This window comes from Solanum pennellii, chromosome 1 (assembly GCF_001406875.1).
Source record: "Solanum pennellii chromosome 1, SPENNV200".
Taxonomy (NCBI): Eukaryota; Viridiplantae; Streptophyta; class Magnoliopsida; order Solanales; family Solanaceae; genus Solanum; species Solanum pennellii.
Window position 1 is genome coordinate 103,986,993 of NC_028637.1, and position 23,663 is coordinate 104,010,655.

The following is a 23,663-nucleotide window of genomic DNA, read 5'->3' on the forward strand; positions in this document are numbered from 1 at the left end:
TAACATCAAGAGCTCTATCGTCTGCAAGCCTTACCTTTCCAAAGTCTCCAATAACCAGATTCTGCAATGCTTCACTGCTGTGGGTAGCGTGAAAAGAAGCACCAGAATCCATGACCCAGGAATCCACATTGCTCTCCGCGCAACAGATAAACAAATCCTCGTTGACGCTGTCTTCTGCAATGTTGACTTGTTTGTCTTTCTGGCATTGATTCCTGAAATGCCCCACCTCCTTGCAGTTCCAACATGTTACACCTGAGCCATCCCGAGCCTTTGACTGACTCCTTCTTCGGTTCCTGCTCCCACTACCTCTGTTATTTCCTCTGCCTCTGACGACGTTTAGCATATCACCTGATGATTCTCCAGAACTCCTTCTTCTGACATCCTCGCCAAGAACGAGATCACGAATCTTCTCAAAGGTGAATCCATTAGGTCCCACTGAACTGGCAACTGCTGTAACCGTTCCGGACCAACTGTCAGGCAATGATGATAACAGTAGTAAAGCTTGAACTTCATCATCGAACTTAATGCCAACTGACAAAAGTCTGGCTAAGATCGAATTCAATGAGTTGATGTGCTCGGTAACTGAACTGCCTTCCTTCATCTTTGTGTTCACCAACTCTCTAATCAGAAAAATTTTGTTTGCTGCAGATGGCTTCTCGTACATGTTAGACAAGGCTTCCAAGATGCCTTTCGCTGTCTTCTCCTTAAGAATGTTGAACGCAACATTCTTGGTCAACGAGAGTCGGATAACTGACATAGCTTTCCGATCCAAAACTGCCCACTCTGCATCAGACAATTTTCCTTGCTTGTCACCCAACACTACGTCCAAATCTTTCTGAACCAGCAAATCTTCAATCTGCATCTTCCACCAACTGAAATCTGTACCATCGAACTTCTCAATTCGGAACTTCCCATCTTCTGCCATCTCAAAGGACTTCGGCAATTCCCTTAACGGCGTCTACAGACAGCGGGCGGCGATTTGGACGATGCTCACGATCTGGACGCTCGCGGCTGGATCTGAGGCTCCTCGACGCGGCGGCCAACGGAACGGCGCGACGGACAGCACACGGACGACGGCTGTTCGCACCCTGCGCGGTTCTCCTAGCCGGCTGCTGCTTGAGGTTACCCACACGGTAACGGCGGCTACTCCTCCCTGCACACAGTTCTTCACACAAGAACCCTAGGTGACAATTTCTCACAGTTTGTGTTACAATGTTGTTGAAACCTCGCTCTGATACCAATTGTTGGGAATTAAACACACAACACACACAAATAATCTAGAGAAAAGAGAAACGGAACACAAACGGGACACACAAGAATTTAACGTGGTTCGGTTTCCCTACTCCACGACTGTAACAGGAGGATTTTTATTTCACTTGTGCTGCCTCTTTGAATTACAAATACAAGGATCATATTTATAGGAAAACCAAATGGTTAACCTAGGGTTTCAGTAATGGGTCGGGCCGGCTCACAAGCCTCCACAAAGCCCAACAACCTGGAGGAGGTGGTGGAGTGAGATAAGAAAAATAATTTAATTTTTTATATGGATAGTAATCTTTAATTTTTTATTATTTAATTTTTTTCTTGATAAAATATTTTATCTACGTGGAATGTCATGTGTCAAAGGTTTTTCATATAAAAGAGAGAGTGCACTACACACACCACTGAAGTGTGTTTCTCAAACTAAAAAGTGATAGTTTATGTATGAAACTCACACTTTCAATAGTTTAGATATGAAACTAAAAAAAAATGAATAATTTAGATGTGTTTTTGACAATACTGCCTTCGTTACCATTATGTCATTTTAAGAAACTATATAAATTTATTTTTTTAAAAAGGATGGGGTTGTCGGGATGAGGGGGTACCTGGAGGAGGTGGTGGAGTGAGATAAGAAAAATAATTTAATTTTTTATATAGATAGTAATCTTTAATTTTTTATTATTTAATTTTTATCTTGATAAAATATTTTATCTATGTGGAATGTCATGTGTCAAAGGTTTTTCATATAAAAGAAAGAGTGCACTACACACACCAAGGTGTGTTTCTCAAACTAAAAAGTGATAGTTTATGTATGAGACTCACACTTTCAATAGTTTGGATATGAAACTAAAAAAAAAATGAATAATTTAGATGTGTTTTTGACAATACTGCCTTCGTTGCTATTATGTCACTTTTAAAAAACTATATAAATTTATTATTGTATCTTAATTTAGTAATATCTTAAAGTTAAGTTTTCAATAAATAAAAATAGATTTATTTATTTTAATAAATTTAATTAATCAATGAATATGAATTAATTATTTAATTTTTCTTATATAAAATCTATTCATATTTTAAAGGTTGATAACTATTGAGGATAAAATTAAAAAAATAGTGCATTAATTTTGTGAAATGGTAAGTAGAATATTAAGAACAATTATTTTTAACAAGGACAAATGAATAAATGAAGTACTTATTTTCTAAAAAATGAGTAGTTTCTCAAAGAATGTGGTCAATGAAAAATGTCAGTAAAACTTCACTAAATTAATATAGGGGATTATTAAATATTATTATTTTATAAATATATTATTTAATTGATAAATTAATATTATTAATTTAAAGAGTGTTTAGCGAAAACGTCATTTATAAACTTGAGGTCATGATTAATGATGTCAGCGTAAAAAAAAATTATGTCAACAACCTTTTGGATTACTCAAATGAAAGTGGTACATGTTCAAAGGTCCTTTACTTAGAAGAAATTGTGGATATCATCGAAAAAAATAATATAGGTAATAAAGGTGAAGCTTATACAATTCCGTTACGACTAGTTACGCATAAGAAAACACTTATTACATCTAGAACTGTTCACAATTTTATGGTGCAGTTCGAAAAGATAACACTGAAACTTTTTGATGGAGTAAGAAAAGTTAGAGATAAACTTCAACCAATTTTAACTGTTAACAAGAAAAACTCACAATAAAATTATATTTCACTAAATTATCTAAAAAGTATCTATACTTTTAAAGAATTATTAATTTATCTATTGATGAGATTGTATTTATATAGAGGTTTTTAAAAATTTATTATTATCAATGAACAATTTCTTCCATTGGCCAAGTTGGATCAAAAGAAAATATTATCTATTATTAAATTGTCAAATATTAATTTAGTAAGGTTTTATAGTAAAACAGATGAATTATTTCATTGGCCCCATACGTCACATTACATTATTAGCTTCTCCATTGACGTATATGCTTTAATTGCCGTATTTTCTCGTAGTTTCCCCAAAAATTGAATATAAAGTGGTGAAAGAGAATGTCTATACTTAGGTAAACGAAAACTCCTATTTTCTAATTGGGTGTAGAAATATAAGATGATATTTTAGCCTAGGAAAATATATACGAACAATAATAAATAAATTCAGCGACGATAAATCACTTTACCACAAGATCAAACATGAGAAACAAATTGGGTCTAAAATAATCCAAACTTGATATTTCAATATGCTATATTCTTCGTAGTTTTCTCGGTAGAATAAATTTTGATTAATTACTTTAAAAGAATAAAATAATAAAAAATGTATTTATATTTATACTTATGTTATATCATATTACAAACGTAAAAAAAGATATGAGTATTTGAAAAAGTTTTAAAATTAATGTGAATTACCACTTTAATTCTTTCAACGATTAACCGCCTTAGAAAAACACTAATTTAAAAATATTTGTTTTATATCATTTATAGCATCTGCCCAAAGCATATGTCTTTTTAGTGACTTATGAATCTGATTTGCACATATAGTATTTTTTTACAACGTCTCGCTTCTCTATTTGCTTTTTGGAGCCTGTTCATTGACGTTGGTTACGATCGAATTTACTAATTTTAATTTTATATTTATATTAATAATTATTAAATGTAATTTTAAACTTCATAACTTTGAAACTTAAATTTATAAATTTTAAATTTTGGGTGCCCTACCAATCTGCAATTAATATTACAATTAAATTATTGACACTACAAAAAATAGGTTTAAATTGAAAAAAATAAGTTAAAATTGACAGTCAACGTTGGTTTTTTTGGTATACAATCGACCCAAAATTAATGAATTTGATTACATCGGAAAATTGTGGTCCATTTATGGGATCGAAGAAATGTCCTTCAATTTTCTGAACTCAATAATTGATATAATATTAAAAGATAATGCTGGAATTAAAAGATAATGCTGGAATCTAGATAAATATCTTTAAATAACGTGAAATTGAATAAAAATATTTCATTAATAGTTTAGCATTTGCTTCTATTGTTACTTTTTAATTTTTTTTTTTTTTATAACTAGTAAGCAATAATTGATTAATAATTAAGAAGCTCAAAAGAAAACAAAAAGAACAAAAATAACTATATTAAGCTGAAAAGAGAAACAAAAACAAAAATAAAAAATTAACTGATAATTCCAAAAATACCCTTTGCTACCCCAAGCTCCTCAACGCAGTCTCTAAGGGTCATTTGATAGAGTGTGTTATAAAAATAATGAATGCAATAACTTTGTGTTAGTAATATCTTGTTTGATATATTTTTTAATGCTGTGGAACTCTATTGTGTATCAAGGTGTATTATTAATATCATCAATTTTTTTATATTGGTAAAGAGAGGAGATTGAATGCATGCATTAGCCTGGTTAAAAGCTTAATTACCGCTCAAATACTTTCGTAATAATTGTGAAGAATATTTTTATAATTCTTTCACGTAATACATATAATTTTAAATAATCTCAAATCAACAATGCATAATAAATGTGAAATAACTAATATATTCCATGTAACATCCTTTTTATACCTCTTACTGGACGATCCATTATATATTCACTAATATATTCCATGTAACATTATTTTTATATCCCTTACCAGAAGATCCATTATATACATGAGAATACTATAAAGTAAAGTGGAGTGGTCAATTTATTAGAACTATGAAATCTTATTTGCACATTTTTCTTTTACAATATGTCTCTTCTCTATTTGCTTCGTGATTTATTCTTTTTACATACCACTACCAGACCATAAACGCACTAAAACAATGTCCTAGTCTTCGACGAAGCTAATTTATTGAGTGCATGTTTGATTAAATTCATTTTTAATTTAATATTTATATTGAATGATTATTGAATAAAAATATTTAAATTCTAAATTTTAACGTGCCCTACCGATCTGCAATTAATATTACCAATAGCAACATGTATTGACGAATTTTTTTTAATACATGGAACCGAAAGTAAGTGTGAAACCCACCAATTATTCTCTCACAAATTGAAGATACGAGTGCTCCTTTGAATAATGTTTTTTTTTATTTATTTATTTCTAACATGATGTCATACTTTAGTACTAGTAAAAAGTAATCCCTACCTTTTCTTTAGTCAACATTTCACATTATTAGCTTATCACTTGTGACACCCAAACGCCCTACAAAATTCACTATTTTATACCTACAAATTTACATGCAAATCTCATATATTACGAAGATATAATATATAAATATACTCTTAATTTGATTTTACTTTATATTTGTGTTTTTTTAATTTTGAGTGTGTACAAGTAGCCATTTAAACTTATACATAGAGTTGAACAAGTAGACACATGAGTCCAATGTGGCATACTACACGCAGGACAACACGTAGAACACAAATTGTTAGGTAGGATATCACGTAGGACGATTTGTTTATTTGTTCAATTTTATACAAATTTGAATGCCTACTTATGTATACTCAAAGTTGGACCCCATAAATGTAAAATGAGGTAAAGTTGAAAGGCATATTTATGTATTATGCCTATATATTAATTACAAACTTGAGCTAAAAGAGACAAGACAAAATCAAGGATGCTATTTTCTTTTAAATCTCAATTTATATAACATTTTATTTTTCAATCATTATAAAATGAATCATATAATTCTATATTTAGTAAAAATTTAATTTTAAAATGATCATTCTAATAAAATGATTTGTGGTCATACAACATCTATAACTTATTTTAAACTACATGTTTTAAATTTCATTCTTTTTTTTGTAAATTTCATATTAAAAAAATACTAATCTATATCACATAAATTGGAACAAAGAGAGTATTGTTTAGTTGCTTGCCAACTCATGGCCACAAAACAGCGTTGAATTCTTGATCCACCACTCACCTCACCTCAAAAAAGCTTTAAAAAACAACAACAATTAGTAATTTTCATTAATAAAGAAGAAAAAAAAAATCAAACGCGTATAGGCCCCATATAGTCATTTTCAAGTATTTTTAGCCACCTTTGCTTACTCGTAGTCTCTTACTCCATTGATCTAGCTACTAAAGTTGCATGTATATCCTTTATTTACTTGTGCCTATAAATATATCCAGGTTTCTTATACAATTTTAATCATTAAGCAACGTAACGAAAACTAAGAGAAAGTAGAATTTTATCATAGTACGTACATAACACCAAAATATGGCGTATTACAATTACAATTTAATCAACAAAATGGTTATAATTATTTTTATTCTGGTGCTAGTAATTGATGTGACTATGGTATTCGGCCAAGGGACTCGTGTTGGATTTTATTCCAGTACGTGCCCAAGGGCCGAATCCATCGTTCAATCAACGGTGAGGTCTCATTTTCAGTCTGATCCAACAGTGGCACCAGGATTATTGAGAATGCACTTTCATGATTGTTTCGTACAAGGTTGTGACGGTTCCATCCTCATTTCTGGTGCTGGCACTGAGAGAACAGCTCCTCCGAATACCAATTTGAGAGGATTCGAGGTTATTGACGATGCTAAGCAGCAAATTGAAGCTGTTTGTCCTGGAGTTGTTTCATGTGCTGACATTCTTGCTCTTGCTGCTCGTGATTCTGTTCTCGTGGTAATTATATATATACACACATGGATATTGCATGCAAGAACGTAGTTTTTTTATTTGGACTTTTTGGTTATATATATGGTCGTCCCATGCATCGGTAATAGAGTTTAACTTCAAAAAATTTGATACTATCAAATCACCTAAAAAATAATTATACGTTACATGATGTTACCACTTACCTACTATAACTAGTTAACATATACTTCTAGTAATGTAGTATTTTTTTCCGATATTATCGGTGTATATAAAAATTTAAGTCCTTCGTAACAATATATAGTTTTGTTGATGCAGACTAAAGGATTGACCTGGTCTGTCCCCACGGGACGCAGAGATGGACGAGTTTCAAGCGCATCAGACACATCTAATCTGCCAGGTTTTACTGAATCTGTTGATGCTCAAAAGCAAAAGTTTGCTGCAAAGGGTCTCAACACTCAAGATCTTGTCACCCTTGTTGGTAAGTCTAACATAACATTTACTAAAACAAATAATTTTGATATGAATAGTATTATTATCAAATACTCTAGAGACTTTAACGACTCTGAATGTAATTATGGCATTTAACTTTTAATTTTGTATGGTCAGGTGGGCACACAATTGGAACCTCAGCATGCCAATTCTTCAGCTACAGGCTATACAATTTCAACTCCACTGGTGGCCCTGACCCTTCAATAGATGCAACCTTTCTTTCTCAGCTTCAAGCATTATGTCCACAAAACGGAGATGGCTCGAAGCGTGTGGCACTGGACACTGGAAGCGTGAACAATTTTGACACCTCGTATTTCTCTAACTTGAGGAATGGTCGCGGAATTCTGGAATCAGACCAGATATTGTGGACCGATGCTTCGACCAAGGTGTTTGTCCAAAGGTACTTAGGCCTCAGGGGATTTCTTGGATTGAGATTCGGCTTAGAATTTGGAAAGTCCATGGTTAAAATGAGCAATATTGAAGTTTTGACAGGGACTAATGGTGAAATTCGTAAAGTTTGCTCTGCATTCAACTGATGCATATATGTATACTAATTACTTTCGTTCAGTTAGCGCAAGCTGCAAGATGAAATTGTTAGTTATATCCAATATCAATAAATAAAAGCATTTACCCACTGAACTTATTGTTGCTCCTGATAAAAGAGGTTATATATACGAAGTTTTAACCAAACTAAGCTATTATATAAAGCCATTCACCAAAATAATATGTTTTTCTAAAATTATATACAGTTGTGAAATTTTCTTTAGGTATAATTATAAGCAAATATCTACGACAACATCAATAGTATCTATCATTACATGTTAAATTAGATTAATAGTGTCAAAACCTTTCACATTGTAAATGTATATAACTTACTTTAAAATTTTAATTTGTTAGAGCGCGTACTCTGTATTTAGTTTTCTCCTACAATTATTTGTACGAAAGAACTACATGCGTACTAAACATGGAAGGGAGAATAGATTAAAAAAATCAAAACAATTTTGGAGTGATAGTGTTAGCCTCAAACATATATGTTAGGATAATTATTTGTGTTAATAGATTCATGGAATATGTACACATTAAATTTGGAATTCAATTATTATTATTCCTATTTAAAATTGTCAATTATAGAATTAAAAATTCATAAAATTGAAATCTTAGCTTCGCTTGTAATGGTAGGTGAGCAAGGACAACCTATAGCCATGAAAGAATGCCATGAAGTAGCTAGTGAAGTAATTCTGAAAGCGAATATAATATTACTTGCATATTTTTAGCACTACGCAATTTTTAGAAATTTGGGAAGACTTCGATAGATTTTTGTTTGGAGGATGCTACAAGAGTACCTAGCTAGAAAAGTCAACCAAGGTCCAAGAGAACGTAAAAGTCTATAGATAAATGAAATTGAATAAGACCATGCACACCAATAATGGTTGTGAGTGATATTTTAACGAAGAGATTTTGGGTTCGAGTCTTTTGATTATAAAGTCGCTTTTGTTAGAAAATATTTTACCTAATATGGGACTTTATGATACAAATTAAATCTAATTGGACTTCAATATAGGTATCAGATAACGAAAGAAAAAAAAGAGATATAAAACTATGCAAATTCACGTGATTGATTAGTAGTTCAAAAGGAGGATTTGATTAAGATTAATGTGACAATCGGAAAGGGTAGCTTTCCTAGTGGCACAAACCTTAATTAGATGGACCCAATCCAACAGACTTTTGGTTAAAAGAGTTGAAAATAAAATTTATTTTGAAGCTGGCACACGCGACTAAGTCTCTGATGACATTGCATGCGATCTTGCAAATAAATGATGGCTATTATATTGTCTATATTCTATACAATCTATTAAAATCAACAGTAATATTTGCTTTGGCTCAATAAACCTTATGGTTTGTATCTTGTGCTAAGCCATCATTAACCCAAAAAGGGGCATATTATCCTTATTGATACCAATGTTAGATTTGTCTGAATCATTCTTCAGAAATTTGTCAGTCTCTCAATACTTCTTGTTGGCCCGTCCTTTGGTGTCACAATACACAAATATGTCCTTTTTCTTGGTTTACCTAATATTGGGTCGAAAATATGGGTATAGCTCATGGTTGATCTCTTTATATGATTTTGAACAATTTCTCATTTGGCCTAATGTTTATTCTCTCAACATGGTTAAAGTTCTAATTGTTGTCTATCGACTGACATTAGGGATGAACAATCTCTACTTCTACATAGCAATTGCATTAGATTTTTTGTATTTCGAGATTCATTTTCTTGAATGGATTTTAATGAGCATGGAGAAATCACCGGTGACTATAAACGGAAGTATACCTTCAATGCTAAGAACCTTAAGAATTGAACCCATAGAACATATTGATTAATAAGATAAAAAGAGCTTGTCTTGCGGCAAATTCTAAGACAAAAACACTGTCACGAGGTTTCCCATAATCAAACCTATCTCCTATGTACCTAGTACTACAAGTTAACGAAGTAATTAGCTGATTTCCTAGTATTCTCAGCTGTTAATTAATACAACTAATTTCTCGTAACAATCGTCCTTGTTTTCTTCTCCCAACAATGTAGCTGTCAATTGCCTCCCCTGTTTTTTGAGCCTTATTTGTGTGCATATCTCTTTGCCTTTTCACAAACAACTATGGGTTCATCTAGTCTCTTCATCAAGTACTATGTTGTTTTGATTTTCATGATGAAATTATGTACCGTGTCCATAGCCGAAGATGGTTCTACGATAGGCTATCATGGCACAGAAAGGGATGCTCTTTTGGCGATTCGAGCTGAATTCAACAATCCTAAATTGCTCCAAAAAAGTTGGAACAGCCTCATGTGTTACATGAATAACACTCCAAATTGGTATGGTATTAGCTGTATCAACGGTCGAGTCACTGGACTTGTGCTAGAAAATCTTGGCCTTACTGGGAAACTCAAGGCAAATGCACTTGTCAATCTCACTCAATTACAAACACTTAGCTTCAAGAACAATTCCATATCAGGGAACTTGATGAACTTCTCCAACAACCAAAATTTGAAGAACATTGATTTATCTGGTAACAGTTTTGATGGAGAAATTTCACCTTCTCTTCTAACACTTAATTTGTTAGAGTCATTGCAGGTACAGAACAACAAATTGAACGGTTCAATCCCCGGTTTTAATCAGTCAACTATGAAAGTTTTCAATGTCTCAAACAACAATCTTTCTGGTGAAATTCCAAGCACAATAGCTCTTCAAAAATTTGGTCCGTCCTCGTACTTAGGTAACCATGATTTATGTGGTCCTCCTTTTACGAACACAACGTGCACCACGATCAAGGATAATGAGTCATCTACACCAACTCCAAGTGATAGTTCACATAATGGATCTTCAAATAGTTCAAAATTAACCATGTTGACACCAATCTTGGTAGTAATTAACGTTGTGGGCATTGTTGTACTTTTATATCTAGTCATTTACTACTTCAAAAAAACAAAAAAGCTTAAGAAAATGCTGATGAATAAGAATACAAGATTAATGGAGGTTGATAAAATGGAGATTAGCAAAACTGAGATCACAACAACGCCAACAGAAACCAGGAGCGTCGAATCAAGAAGTTTGGCATCAGAGGTCGAATTAGAGAAAGGAAAATTGATATTCTTAGGTAGTGAAATAAATTTTGAATTAGATGACTTACTGAGAGCTTCAGCAGAAGGTTTGGGAAAAGGAAATTTTGGAAATTGTTACAAGGCAATGTTGGTAGATGGACCAACTGTTGTGGTGAAACGTTTGAGGGATTTGAAACCTTTAACAAATGATGAATTTGTGAGACAAGTAAGAGCTATTGCTGATATAAAGCATCCAAATTTGTTGCCTATTCTTGGTTATTATTATACAAGGGATGAGAAGTTGCTTCTCTTAAAATCTGCACCTAACGGAAGCTTATACAACCGCATTCACGGTATGTTACTATGATCTGCTTTTCTTTTTAGTTTGTCCTATAACATTTATAATCACTCAAATACATAACTCTTTTTTTTTTTCATGGTTGGTTGAACGATAGGAGGAAAAGGGACGAGAGGTAGGATTCCATTTCGATGGAGCTCAAGATTATCCGTTGCTCGTGGTATTGCTCGAGCATTAGAGCATCTGCACCTGAACGTCAGTTCCTCCCAATTCGTTGTTCCCCATGGCAACCTAAAATCCACCAATGTTTTACTCGACGAAAATGATGATGTTCGTGTTGCTGACTTTGGTCTCACTTCCCTTATTGCACTTCCCATCGCTACTCAACGAATGGTTTCCTATCGATCACCCGAATATCTGGCTTCCAAGAAAGTGTCCAAGAAATCTGATATTTGGAGCTTTGGTTGCCTTCTCCTGGAATTGTTAACAGGTATTTGTTTTTCTTGATTCATCATTATTATAGATTGATCACATTGTTGCATATCAATGAATTAGTATATAGAAAATGTACCAATTTTTTAAACGGATCACAATCTTATAATCAAAGCCACTTATATATCAAATTATAATAAGAGAGTTATAATTGTAACAGGTAGAATTTCTTCACATTCTGCTCCAGCGGGGGTGACCGGTGCGGATCTGTGCAGTTGGGTTCATAGGGCGGTCCGAGAAGAATGGACGGCTGAGATTTTTGACACGGAAATAGCTGTTCAGAGAAGTGCCAACTCAGGAATGTTGAAATTGTTGCAGACTGCTATAAGCTGTTGTGATAAGTCGCCGGAAAAACGGCCGGAAGTTAGTGAACTGTTGAGGGAAGTGGAAAGTATTAATGGGGTGATACCCGAATCCGAAGACGAAGATGATCTCTCCTTCTCACTGGATCAATCTATGACAGATGACTCCCTAGCAACTGCAACTCCCTCTCGATAATTATTTTGAATAATTAGTAACTAATTTGGCATATTGTACTATGTTATTAATTTGAACAATTAGTATCTATGCTTACTCCTTTTCTCTCAATTTATGGGACGTAGACACATCATTTGCGTGACAAGAGAGATTCTAAAATTAAGTTTCTAATTATTAAAAAAACCACTTTTTCAAAATAGACTAAAATGAAAAATGTATTGAAACAATTAAGCGATAATCATTTTACTCATTAGTTGAATGGTTTCATAATAAGCCCGTGCAGCATAATTCTCATCATTGTACAGTGAATTGGTTTACTCCGTTGTCAAAAGTAAAAAAATCAAATATGGTTTTGGTTAGGTGGTTTATTTGGGTTAATTTCATGTAAGTTCAATCATTGCTAAAAAAATTTAAATTTATTTTAGTATTACAAGTTTAAATTTTATGCTCAATTAAACATCTAAAAATAAATTAGAACATCTAACCAAACGAAGTTTCATACTTTTTCAAAGTCAAAAATCAAAAGAAGAAGCTATTTACAAAAGTTTCCCATTAATTTTCCAAAGTCAAAAACCAAAGAAATGGCTATTTACCACAAGTTCCCCATTAATTCTTGATGGGCTTTGGCATTAGGCCGAATTTAGAAGGCCCCAATTTTAAACGGGGACTCATAGCTCACGGGGTGGAGTTGTGCGTTTGGCGGGTCAAATTTCGCCGGTAAATGAGAGCGGCTGAGCGACCAGTACTTGCTGCCATGAAGATCATGCTTGCAATAAGCAAACGCATGAAAAACTCTTCCATCAGATCTTGGGGCTTCATTTTCAGGCCTTCCGATATCAATTGCGTCTCAAGGTACACCTTTACAGACACTTTTGTACTTAGGGTTTCTATTTATTGACGCTTGATCGTTTCCTTCTTTTGGTTCGGAGAAAGAGGCTGCGAGTCAATTTACGAGTTTTATTCAGCTTTCTTGATGTATTTAAGCTAATGAGGAACAAGAAACGACCATCTTTCAATCATTCTATCCGAAATATTTTGAGTTCATAGTAATCATCATATAGTTTTTCCAAACTGCACGTCAATTTATTGAAAATTTCACTCTATTAAAGAATGACAAAAGTTCCACCTCGGTGGTGGTTAATGACATGGGTGGACTTAAGGCTTGGGCAATCCTTCTCTGTTTGAGCTAATTTTTGGGGTGTGAGTTAGGCCTAAGACCTAATTTCACATGGTATCATAGCATGACTCGTCTCACCCGATGTTGGGGTCCCCAAAAATCAAAATTGTCCATGCAACCGATGCTAAACACTGGGCGTGAGGTGGGGTGTTAAAAGAATGACAAAGTACTACATCGGTGGTTAATGAGATGAGTGGATTCCTTATAAGGCTTGGACAATCCTACTCCCTATGAACTAGCTTTTGGGGTGTGAGTTAGGCCGAAGACCTAATTTCACACACTCTTTGTCCAAAATTTAGAATTACTATGCGCAGGCTCTCTCTATCTAAAACTTATTTTAGAGTATCCAATAAGAAATATTCTTCATTTGTCAAATGGAAGTGTGAATTTTTTTTTCTCTTTCTCTTGATTAGAATGACACAATTAACATTTCAAATTGAGGTTATTCAACAGTTTAGGTTGTTACGAATTGATGACGTACATTCTTACATCTTCTTTTAGTTTTTTCTAAGCATTTTTGTAAGTTATTCGCTGATTGGTTTTGTTTTATGCAGGGAAGCTCCTCATATGTTTTGTTACTCTGGACAAAGTGTTCCAAATCCATATTTGCCTAAAGCTACTTCCCTTATGCGTTTTCTTGGTCATAGCAACTCCTCAATTTCCAGAAACTATCACCAAATGAGATTAATTCCTAAATTATCTCGTGAAGATCCTGCACTGAACACTTCGCTATTGCCAATTTCATTAAGTTCTGGATCTCGTGAGATTGTTTTGAAATTCCTTCATGCTAGGCGGTTCTCTAGTCCATCCATAGAGTTGAATACAGAGAAAGGTGTTGTCAGATTTAGATTTGGTCAAGAAATTGGAAAAAGAGGTGGTCAGACACAGGTTAAGCGTGTCGTGAAGAAGTTTAAAATGTCTAAAAAAGCAAAATTGAATGAACTAAGATTTTACCGACTGAAGGCAAAGAAGAAAATGAGATCTCCAAATCCTGAAGTTAGGATCAGATACAAACTTGAGAAGGTTAGATCCATTATGGCTGATGATATCTATGTCGAAGATATGTTGAATATAATACTTTCCCTCTGTATAGTAATTGTCCAGTTTAAACTACCAAGCATTTCAGTGGTCCTGATTTATTTATGTGAATAAGCTTATGTTGTGCTGCATTCCCTGTTTTTGGTCCCCTTCCCTATTGGCTTATGCTTTCTTGAGCAATTGAGCAATTTGGATGGGATAGGGGTACATAGAAGTAATAAATATTATCTTTTCGTTTAAACAAAAAAGAAGAAATTGGTATGCCATCATTTTTGACATTGTTCTCTTGCTTGCTCTGACTTTTGGTTTTGAAATCTTAGAGAATCATTTATCCATGTACGTACATCAAGTGAGTAGCTTTCGTGTGTTTGCGACATGCGACAACTAAGTCACTTTCTTCGGCAATGCTCCAACTGATGAATAAAGAAAAAGAAGAGTGATGAGATCTAACTTTTTATGTTGGTTATTGCATGTATATTGTGTAGGCAAAACGAAAGGAAGCTTGGTTGATCGAGAAATTGAGAAATTTTGAGGTACCTAAAGCTCCAGATGAACCACATGATCCTGAAATTTTAACTGAAGAGGAGAAGTTTTACTTGAAGCGCACTGGTGAGAAAAAGAAAAATTATGCACCAGTTGGTAGACGAGGAGTATTTGGAGGGGTGGTGTTGAATATGCATCTTCACTGGAAGAAACATGAGACAGTTAAGGTTGTATGCAGGCCTTGCAAGCCTGGGCAGATTCATGAATATGCTGCAGAGCTCACTCGGCTAAGCAGAGGCACTGTTATTGACATTAAGCCAGACAATACCATAATATTTTATCGTGGAAAGAATTATGTTCAACCAGATGTTATGTCTCCTCCAGATACTCTATCTAAAGATAAGGTAATGTATGCATTTTTTTGTTGTGATATCATGGCTTGAATCAGCTTGATCGTAAAAATAAAAAGAATTTTATATTCAATTGAAGATTTACCTTGTTGTCTTGTAAAACTGCAGGCCTTGGAGAAGTATCGATATGAGCAGTCTTTGGAGCATACTAGTCAATTTATAGAGAAAATGGAGAAAGAATTGGTAGAGTATCATGAATATCTTGCTCAGAAGAGAAAACAAGAAAATAGTTGAAGTTAAATTATGAGGGTGTGCATGCAATTACAAAATGTTTCTACCTCTCCAAGCAGGCGATACAAATCATTAATTTGTCAATTACATTCAATTTTTAGTGAAGCTTTAGTGCTGGTTGAGTCTTTTGATTATACCTAACACTTACCTTCATTGAGCGACTGGTTTGATGGCCCATAGGAGTGGAGCTTAAAGAGGAAGAGAAAAACATTTACCTAGCATGGCAAAATGAGACAGAGTTTAAACTCTGAACCCCTCAGAAGTTGAATGAAAGGAGTCAGATCTCTCTTTCACTTTCATCTGGTCACATTTGGGAGAAAAAATAGATAGCCTTGGCCCTTGGTACACCAACCCATTTCCAATCCTCAAACCAAGCTTGGTGTAAGGTTCACAATTGCTGCTTTCAGTTAACTGCAGATAAACCAACTTCAATCTTGGTATGAATAGTGGATGTTCCTTCAAGTGAAAGAGTTCATGCCTCGAGATCTGTTAGCGGAATTGTTCAGTGTCTACATTGACTGCAAGTGTTAAGCTGGGGAACTTCAATGGTAATAATATTTGTCAGTGAAAAGCAAAGGCTTCATATTCTCATGTTGCGATTAGAGTAACTTTGGCTGTGTATTATCTGACCAGTCCATTCAAGTATATAGCTTAGTGTTTCAGGTGCGAAGAGTTCACTGTAACAAGCAGTTGAAAAGCAAAGACGCTTTGAACTGCCGTATTTAAGTGTTGCAATAAGTTTGAATGCTTGGATTCAGTTTTCAGGTTGACTATTCATGCTTGTGTTCCAGTAGCATATATGATAATAAAACTTGCTCCCTTGACAAGAGTTTCTCTTGCAGTTTTATTGAGTTATTACTACAACAGGCAATGGTATATTGGCCCTGAAGGAGTTATTTAAGCTATGTAGGAACTTGAATTGGTACTAGTAAAGTATGTTGGACACAAACAGAGCTGGGGGACAGAAATACAATCACTATAAATTCAAACATATAGACTTGTAGTAATGTAAATAACTAGATAGATAGGAATGAATGTAATGGATTATACATTCGTCTTTGAATTGCTTGCATCAATGTGTATTCAGTGTGATCCCAAGTGGGTTTGGAATGATAAGATATATACTAACGTTACCCTACCTTTATGACCTATTCCATGGTAAATGGGATTCAGAATTGTGACAAAAGGGAAACCCTGTCTTCAAGTTTTATTTTCAAAAATGTTAAATAGCGTATAGCATACATTACATAACAATATGTTGCTGTGGTGTAGTGGTTATCACGTCAGTCTTACACACTGAAGGTCCCCAGTTCGATCCTGGGCAGCAACATTATTATTTTTATTTATATTAAATCATTTTTTTAATGATCCTGGGCAGCAACATAATTATAGAGAACCAGCAGCAGCATACATCATTATTATATTATTTTCACATTAAAAGCAGAGAGTAAATTAGCAACCTGCATGCATAGAGAACAAGCATACATTATTATATTATTTTCACATTAAAAGTAGAGAGAGTAAATTAGCAACCTGCATGTACTAAAGTTGGTTTTTAGTTTTATTTCACAGCAAATTAAGAGAAGCATGTACGTTGTTTAGGCGGCATCTAAAACTGTTGTTTTTATTTCTGAGAATATTTTGACATGGTATATAAATTCTTGATGAAATCACAGTTTCAACCTACCACGAGCTTCGATAAGCTAAAACTTCTGCTTAGCTCCGTAAATGCAATCAAATTATAAATAAAAAGCAAACACTTGACAGAATTTCACAGGGCAAATTGATGGTCCGATCAGAAGTACTTAAAATTCAGGCTCATGTTTGACATCTAATTATACAATCAAGGTGGTAGCACATTGACACAAGACAACTTGTAACACAAATTAGAATTTACTCTGTTACTAGGAAACATTCGGCTTGCGACTTTTTCAACAATACCCAAAATCGTTCGTCTAAAATATGAAAAATGATGCAGAAATTACATAAGTTAGTCATATTCTGCAGTTGTGGAGTTCAGCCCTTCTGAATGTAATTTACCCTATGAAACTTGATGCATGTCTTCCTTTTTGTTGGGCCGAGTACAGATGAACAAGCATCAGTACTATGCAGTAACTGCATCAAGGGTGATTAACCAAACTTCCCAAGTTCCACTTTCTTCTTTATGGCCTTTTGACTATGATAAATACATGCATCTAATATTCCAGCAACTGTGAAAACACCTGATGAAGGACAAGGACAGTGCTATAAGTATTATACAGGTTGTAAGGAACAAAAATTGAGAAGAAAAAGATATTACTCATACAAAGTTATCTAGAAAAATGAATGTTCATTACTTAGTGACCGGATAAAAGCTTATTGTCACGGGTGCCGCACTTTACAACGTACTCACGATTCTTTCACGATCTTTTAAGCTCAAGTAAGCCATTTTAAGCTAGATCGCTAAGAGAATGCAAAGAAAGATTTAAAGAGCTTTGGAACAAGGCTTGTTGTATGGTTTGGAAGATTGCTGACAAGTTGAGTGATGCCTTGCAAATGAATGCCCCTCTATTTATACTACAACCTAGGGGGTTAAAATGTAAATAAAAAAATCCCCTACAATATTTACACTTTGGTCCCTTTCTAGAATTCTCTAGATATTCTAGGGAATTCTTAAGTATTCTTGAAATGTCTAATGGTTCTAGAGTTCTCCATAAGCCTCTCCATAACTCAAGATTCTTCTCCCCTATTCCAGTGTTGAATTTGAACTTAGAATTTGAATTGTGAAGTGGCGGAACATGACATACTGTAGATTTAAAATAAAATGCAAAGCAAAATTTGGATAAACAAAGTTGTGCACGGAATTTTGTTTAACACCCTACTCGCAATGAAGTGTTACCAAAGCAAAGTAACTTAGTCAAGCAGTCGAGCTTAATGGCAAATCAAGCATGATTTTACAATGATGGGAAAACTGATATCTGGAGCTTGAAAGAACTCCAGATTGCACTTGGAATAGATGAGGCTAAAAAGAGATCTTCTAGTGGTCTAGTTTCCCCACCCATTCTATCTTTCATTGGAAGTCATATAATCATAGAATGAGATACTCCTCCAACAACCACAAGTAACATTAATACAAAAAAGAATCAGCTTAAATAATATATAATACAGTAAATTACCTCCTATAATTGCACAAACATTGGTGAGGAAATGAAAGAATGACACATGCTCCTCTGTGAAAGTCACCTGCAAAAATAAACCAAATTGGAAGAATAAACCATCTTGCTCCACTACAAATTTAATCATCTTTCGTTCTTCTCTTTTTTATAACCAAAAAGTAAGCAATTTCCATCTTCAAAACTCGATTGATAATAAGTCCACCAGCAACCCGTGATCACTTAAATGCCAGACAGCAAGATTTAAACTTGTAATGTGACCGACCATATATCCCTTCTTGTGCTACTTTTGACATTGGTATATTTCAAATATTTAGTTCCATGGGAAGTTTTCACCTTCATGCTTGATGTTTCATAATAGAGACTACTGTCAAAATTGTGATATCTAATTGATATAATACAGAAGGGAAAACCCCTCCAACCCATATTTTAAATCCATCACTTGCACATCTACTTATATATAAAAAAAATTTAAGATAGTGGTGTCTGGGCCCAGCTTTCCCGCACCTCAACTAATTCGATAGGATACCTGCCACCTCCCACCAGCAACAGGTACCAGGTGACTCTGTCCACCAAGGCTAGGACAGATGGGAAGAATCATACTTATATATAATTAATTAAAAAAAAAACAAAAAGAGGAATAAAGGGAAAAAATGGATGGAAGATTTCACCTTGATAGGAGAGAGATCATAAAAGAAGTAAACTCCAGTAATTGATTGGAAAAGACCCAAATCTGAACCCTTGAAATGCTCAGTCACTGAGAACTATACATAACCAATGTCCTTTCATATTAGAATGATATACAAAAACTTCAAGAGAAAATGTTCATCTAAAAATGGTCTAAGAAATACCTGATTTGAATCAATAGTACGGCCTCTAACACCTTTATATATTGTAGGGACCACCTGAAACACCAGCAGACACGTTGAGCAAATTCTTATTTTCTCACCTTTGAAACAAACACAATGTTTGATTCTTGCCAATTGATTCCTAACTAAATCACAAGTATGTTGTGTCACATTTTTTGTTGTAATCAGTACTTTGTGGAATTATGCAACAATTGGTGTTCGTTTTTAATGTAATATCTGTCGCTGGCAAGACAATATTCCAGATCGTGAAGCTTAATTTTTGTTTCTTCCCCCAAAAGCAACTAAGATTGAATTTTTCTAATCAGTAAATTAAGCTTTTATTAACAGATTTAGCCAAGCACCAAGCTCATGCTGGACATAGCAGCTAAGATTGGCGGCCAAGGGGTTAACTAATGATTTAAAATTAATACCATAACAATGACACATTTAGCATAGAATTTACAGAGCACTTCTTGGGCTTAGACGAATATTTCCTTGTGACACACATTCAGCCTGGTGGAACTATTTTTTGAGAAGTACTAGATTGTATACGTATTTCTGAGTCCCACCACAGCTTTACCTACACTTACATGGAGGGTGTTAGATTCATAGAAACTTGAAATTTACAGTTGAGTTGCTATGCTTCTCCTGTACAGGTCCTTATTTTCCCTTTAATCAAATTACTTAATTTCCTTAGGAGGAGAAAGTAACAGAAAGGATGAATACTATGTCCACAGACACTTACTTTGATAAAGTACTGATACATTCCATTCTGTGCTTCCTGCGTCCATTGAACCCTGAAAAGAAATAGAACCAAAAAAACTTAGGCAATATACCACTGCAAGAGACTAAAAAGAACGGAAATATGCACCCAAGAATGTGACCTAGTTGTCAATGAAGTGGGTTGAAAATCATGAGGTCTCAGGTTCAAATCCTAGCAGAGACAAAAACACTAGGTGATTTCTTCTTATATGTCCTTGTCCTAGCGTTGGTGGACAAAGCTGCTTGGTACCTGCTGCTGGTGGGAGGTGGCAGATATCCCGTGGAAATAGTCGAGGCGCGCACAAGCTGGCCCGAGCACCACAGTTATTAGAAAAAACAGAATGGAAATACTATTTTCTCCATTTTTCCTTTTCCCTAGGGAGAGGTGGAAAAGCAGGGAGGATATGTGATACACGTAGAGGAAATACAATAAATATAGTTGTTCAGCAAGAATTCGGAAGACAAATGTGCCAAATCGGACAAACCAATATTCTAAGTTGTAACTATGATTTGGTATAAGTTGGGAAATGCATGTTAAACTTCAACAGCAAGTCAACCTTGACCTGTAGACAGAAGAACACACACGGCGAACCATAGCAAAGTCAGCAGAGAGCAAAGAAATTACCCATCAAGTGGATTTACAACTCCGGGAATAGAGTCGCCAAAAGCTAACTTATTTACCCTGTGACTTATCTGCATGACACAAATAAATGTTGATTGAATGTTAGCCAACATTTCTAAACATATCATGATACTAATAACAATCTGTTTTTAAGAGTAAATTATTATAAAAGGCATCTCACATTATAAGTATCCGATTGTAAGGAAATCAATTCGAAGAGTTGAAAGGTTGACTGGTGAAAGCTTTTGCCAGCAGCAAAGTGAAAATTTCCAGCCACTTTATTGACCTCTAGAGATCCATGAATATTACATCCTTCACCTTCTTCATCCTTGATCTTCTGGACAAAACCTTCCCTTTTACACTACATATTAAAATATCGAATTAGTAACACCGCTGTAGTAAGAAGAATGACAGCAGAAGAGCAAGGGTCAATAACATTGATAATGAGTCAATATACTTCTGCCAGAAATATATACAATACAACAAGTAGCACGTCCTCTGCTACTTACCAATTCATTCATCATTTCTCCTATGCGGAATAGGAACTTCTACCTTCAACACTATGTTGTGTTGAATAATAGTACTGTATACTCCCTTTCACTACTTAATTAAACTGTCTCTAACTTCCCCCGAACCCCTCACGGAGTGGTTAGGCAACAAGCTAATACAAAAGAAATTGGTTGAAATATGATTGTCAATGTCCTTGATGACATTAACCCGACTAATTTGTAAGCAATTCTTTTTCTGCGTTAGAAGTCAACAGCCACATGCTAATAACAGTCAACAAGCAATTGAATGCACCTTCTCTTTTTAAATGTACTTAATATTCTGAATTTCAATTAAAAAAATGAACATAATGTAAACCTGATCGATTAAATCTGGATTTGTCATCCCCCAACCTCTCTTTCGATATGCTTCACGAACTTCTTCACATGAATTACAACATTCATCATCTGCCTGCAAAAGACATGGGAGACATAGATGTAAAATATATGGAATGTAGTCTTTGACACTAAGTTCGTATAAGGGATTAATTGGTGATCTGTTGATGAAAACAAGAGTTCACGTTCACCAGTCTGGAAATGTACATTTGGATGAATTCCGACTAATATCAATTAAAAGCAGCAACTACCTTTGCTAGTTGAAGGAAAACAAAGAGAAGCCTATTGGAGATTGAAAAAGTACCGTTTCTGCACCAAAGCATGAGCCGCAGTATGTTTCATTGTGTTCAAGTCGGCCACCATGTCTCTGTAAAGGCTTCTCAATCTATACCGAAACAGAGAAAGAGCAAGAACAAAATGCGGTTAATGAAGCATACACAAACAGTAAATCAAAACCAGAACGAAACAAAGAGGGCAATAAGATATCTGAATCACCAGGCTAACACAACATGCTTCCTCTTCACTACAAGACCCATGGAAGGAAATTAGGTATCACCATGCAAGTAATCACTATTCTCAAAACATTAAGATAGCTGACACCATAAAAATGCAGCAGAGTCTAGCATTTCCGGAAGTCGGAAGTCCATAGAAGAATCATATGGACTAATAAGCAGAGGAATATTGCCAAATATTCATGAACGCATGGGCCTTCAAATTTAAATTAAATAAATATGCGGAGTAATACTTCAAACATATAATATCAATCACCAACGAACCTTAGGAGCACCAATTCCATCTTGTCTGACTTCAATAACAGCACCATGGGAGTCAATCCTCTTTTTGAATATATCATGTCGCTGAAGTTGAAATAAAAAACAGTTTTCAAGAATGAAGAAACACAGCGACGTAATGACTACAGTAGAAGCAAAAACAAAAATATAATATTATGTGGATTCACATACTATGTCAAAATGTTCTTCTCCACTAATATCCCTGGCGTCAAGACTGAGTAGTGAACATGGAACAGCTGGAAAAGTGATATCAAACTGCGTGAAGACGAGAAAAATTAAGTCTACATCTATAATTACAGAAAAATCAAATTTCACAGGCAGAAAGTATACTAATACTGGTCTGAAAAGACACTTTAAACCTTATGTCTGCCAAAGATAAAATCAGCATTCTCATAGAAATCATAAGATCTTGAAAAATACAGGGATAAAAAAAAACTCTCAGAGATCATATACTATGGATGATGCTTAAGAAGGCAGTGAACTTTACATGTATATGTAATTTTCCTCCCCTTGAAGTATCTACTACTAGCTGTGTTTCAGTATAACTGTGAATATATAATCCTGCAAGTCAAGAGGTGGAAAAAGATCATTGAGCAAGAAATTCTGGTTGTCATAAAAATTGAATATGTAGGGGATGTTCATTCCTTGAAGCAACCATGTAGCAGTTATATTGACCATATGAACATTAATAGTAGCTATACTATGATATATGCCTTTTGACTTCAGCAGTCAATTAACTCTAAAAGTAAGATCTTCAAGCCCAAAACTGGAACAAACTATAAACCATGGCAAGTTTTTTACGAAAATACTGCATTTTTTGAAGAATCATAAACTTAAAACAAAAATTAAACCAAAAGAAAAAAATTTATGAATTAAAATCGGTTACAAATGCACTTACACATATAAAACAATAGAAGATGCAAATGAAATACTTCTTCTAGAAGGGACAATAAACCTTTGCAAATTCAATAAAACTCTGTTCTGACCAACAAAAAAGATTCTTTCAGCTTCTAGCATGTTTAGTCCAAAAGTAGTAGTTCATCCCCAAAACTTGAAATCCCCCCCCCCCCCCCCCCC

The 23,663-nt window shown here is 34.4% G+C and overlaps 4 protein-coding genes and 1 non-coding gene across 5 annotated transcripts in view; 4 read left to right on the plus strand and 1 right to left on the minus strand.

Annotated features, from left to right (window-relative positions):
* Positions 1-6,385: 6,385 nt before the first annotated feature.
* On the plus strand, positions 6,386-7,993 carry LOC107014121 (peroxidase N1-like). The gene is made up of 3 exons (XM_015213984.1): positions 6,386-6,870; positions 7,159-7,321; positions 7,450-7,993. The coding sequence occupies exons 1-3, from the start codon at positions 6,457-6,459 to the stop codon at positions 7,866-7,868; spliced, it is 996 nt and encodes a 331-aa protein (XP_015069470.1). The 5' UTR covers positions 6,386-6,456; the 3' UTR covers positions 7,869-7,993.
* Positions 7,994-8,990: 997 nt separating this feature from the next.
* LOC107029243 (probable inactive receptor kinase At2g26730) lies at positions 8,991-12,302 on the plus strand. Its single transcript, XM_015230619.2, has 3 exons — positions 8,991-11,277; positions 11,380-11,712; positions 11,875-12,302. Exons 1-3 carry the CDS (start codon positions 9,984-9,986, stop codon positions 12,210-12,212), a joined length of 1,965 nt encoding a protein of 654 aa, XP_015086105.1. The 5' UTR covers positions 8,991-9,983; the 3' UTR covers positions 12,213-12,302.
* A 461-nt stretch (positions 12,303-12,763) lies between these two features.
* On the plus strand, positions 12,764-16,381 carry LOC107008270 (uncharacterized CRM domain-containing protein At3g25440, chloroplastic). Its single transcript, XM_015207236.2, has 4 exons — positions 12,764-13,043; positions 13,923-14,391; positions 14,892-15,293; positions 15,408-16,381. The coding sequence occupies exons 1-4, from the start codon at positions 12,913-12,915 to the stop codon at positions 15,531-15,533; spliced, it is 1,128 nt and encodes a 375-aa protein (XP_015062722.1). The 5' UTR covers positions 12,764-12,912; the 3' UTR covers positions 15,534-16,381.
* Positions 16,382-16,787: 406 nt separating this feature from the next.
* On the plus strand, positions 16,788-16,860 carry TRNAV-UAC. The gene has a single exon. It is a non-coding gene; the product is annotated as a tRNA-Val (tRNA).
* Positions 16,861-17,299: 439 nt separating this feature from the next.
* LOC107008349 (endoplasmic reticulum-Golgi intermediate compartment protein 3-like) overlaps positions 17,300-23,663 on the minus strand; it is an 8,802-nt gene continuing 2,438 nt past the window's right edge. The window contains exons 2-13 of the mRNA XM_015207345.2: positions 23,074-23,147; positions 22,758-22,841; positions 22,572-22,652; positions 22,100-22,180; positions 21,779-21,871; positions 21,096-21,275; positions 20,918-20,985; positions 20,276-20,327; positions 19,534-19,587; positions 19,354-19,446; positions 18,686-18,752; positions 17,300-17,752 (exon numbers count right to left, since the gene is read on the minus strand). Coding sequence (XP_015062831.1) covers positions 17,661-17,752; positions 18,686-18,752; positions 19,354-19,446; positions 19,534-19,587; positions 20,276-20,327; positions 20,918-20,985; positions 21,096-21,275; positions 21,779-21,871; positions 22,100-22,180; positions 22,572-22,652; positions 22,758-22,841; positions 23,074-23,147 — 1,019 coding nt within the window. The 3' untranslated portion in view covers positions 17,300-17,660. The remainder of the gene's footprint in view (positions 17,753-18,685; positions 18,753-19,353; positions 19,447-19,533; positions 19,588-20,275; positions 20,328-20,917; positions 20,986-21,095; positions 21,276-21,778; positions 21,872-22,099; positions 22,181-22,571; positions 22,653-22,757; positions 22,842-23,073; positions 23,148-23,663) is intronic.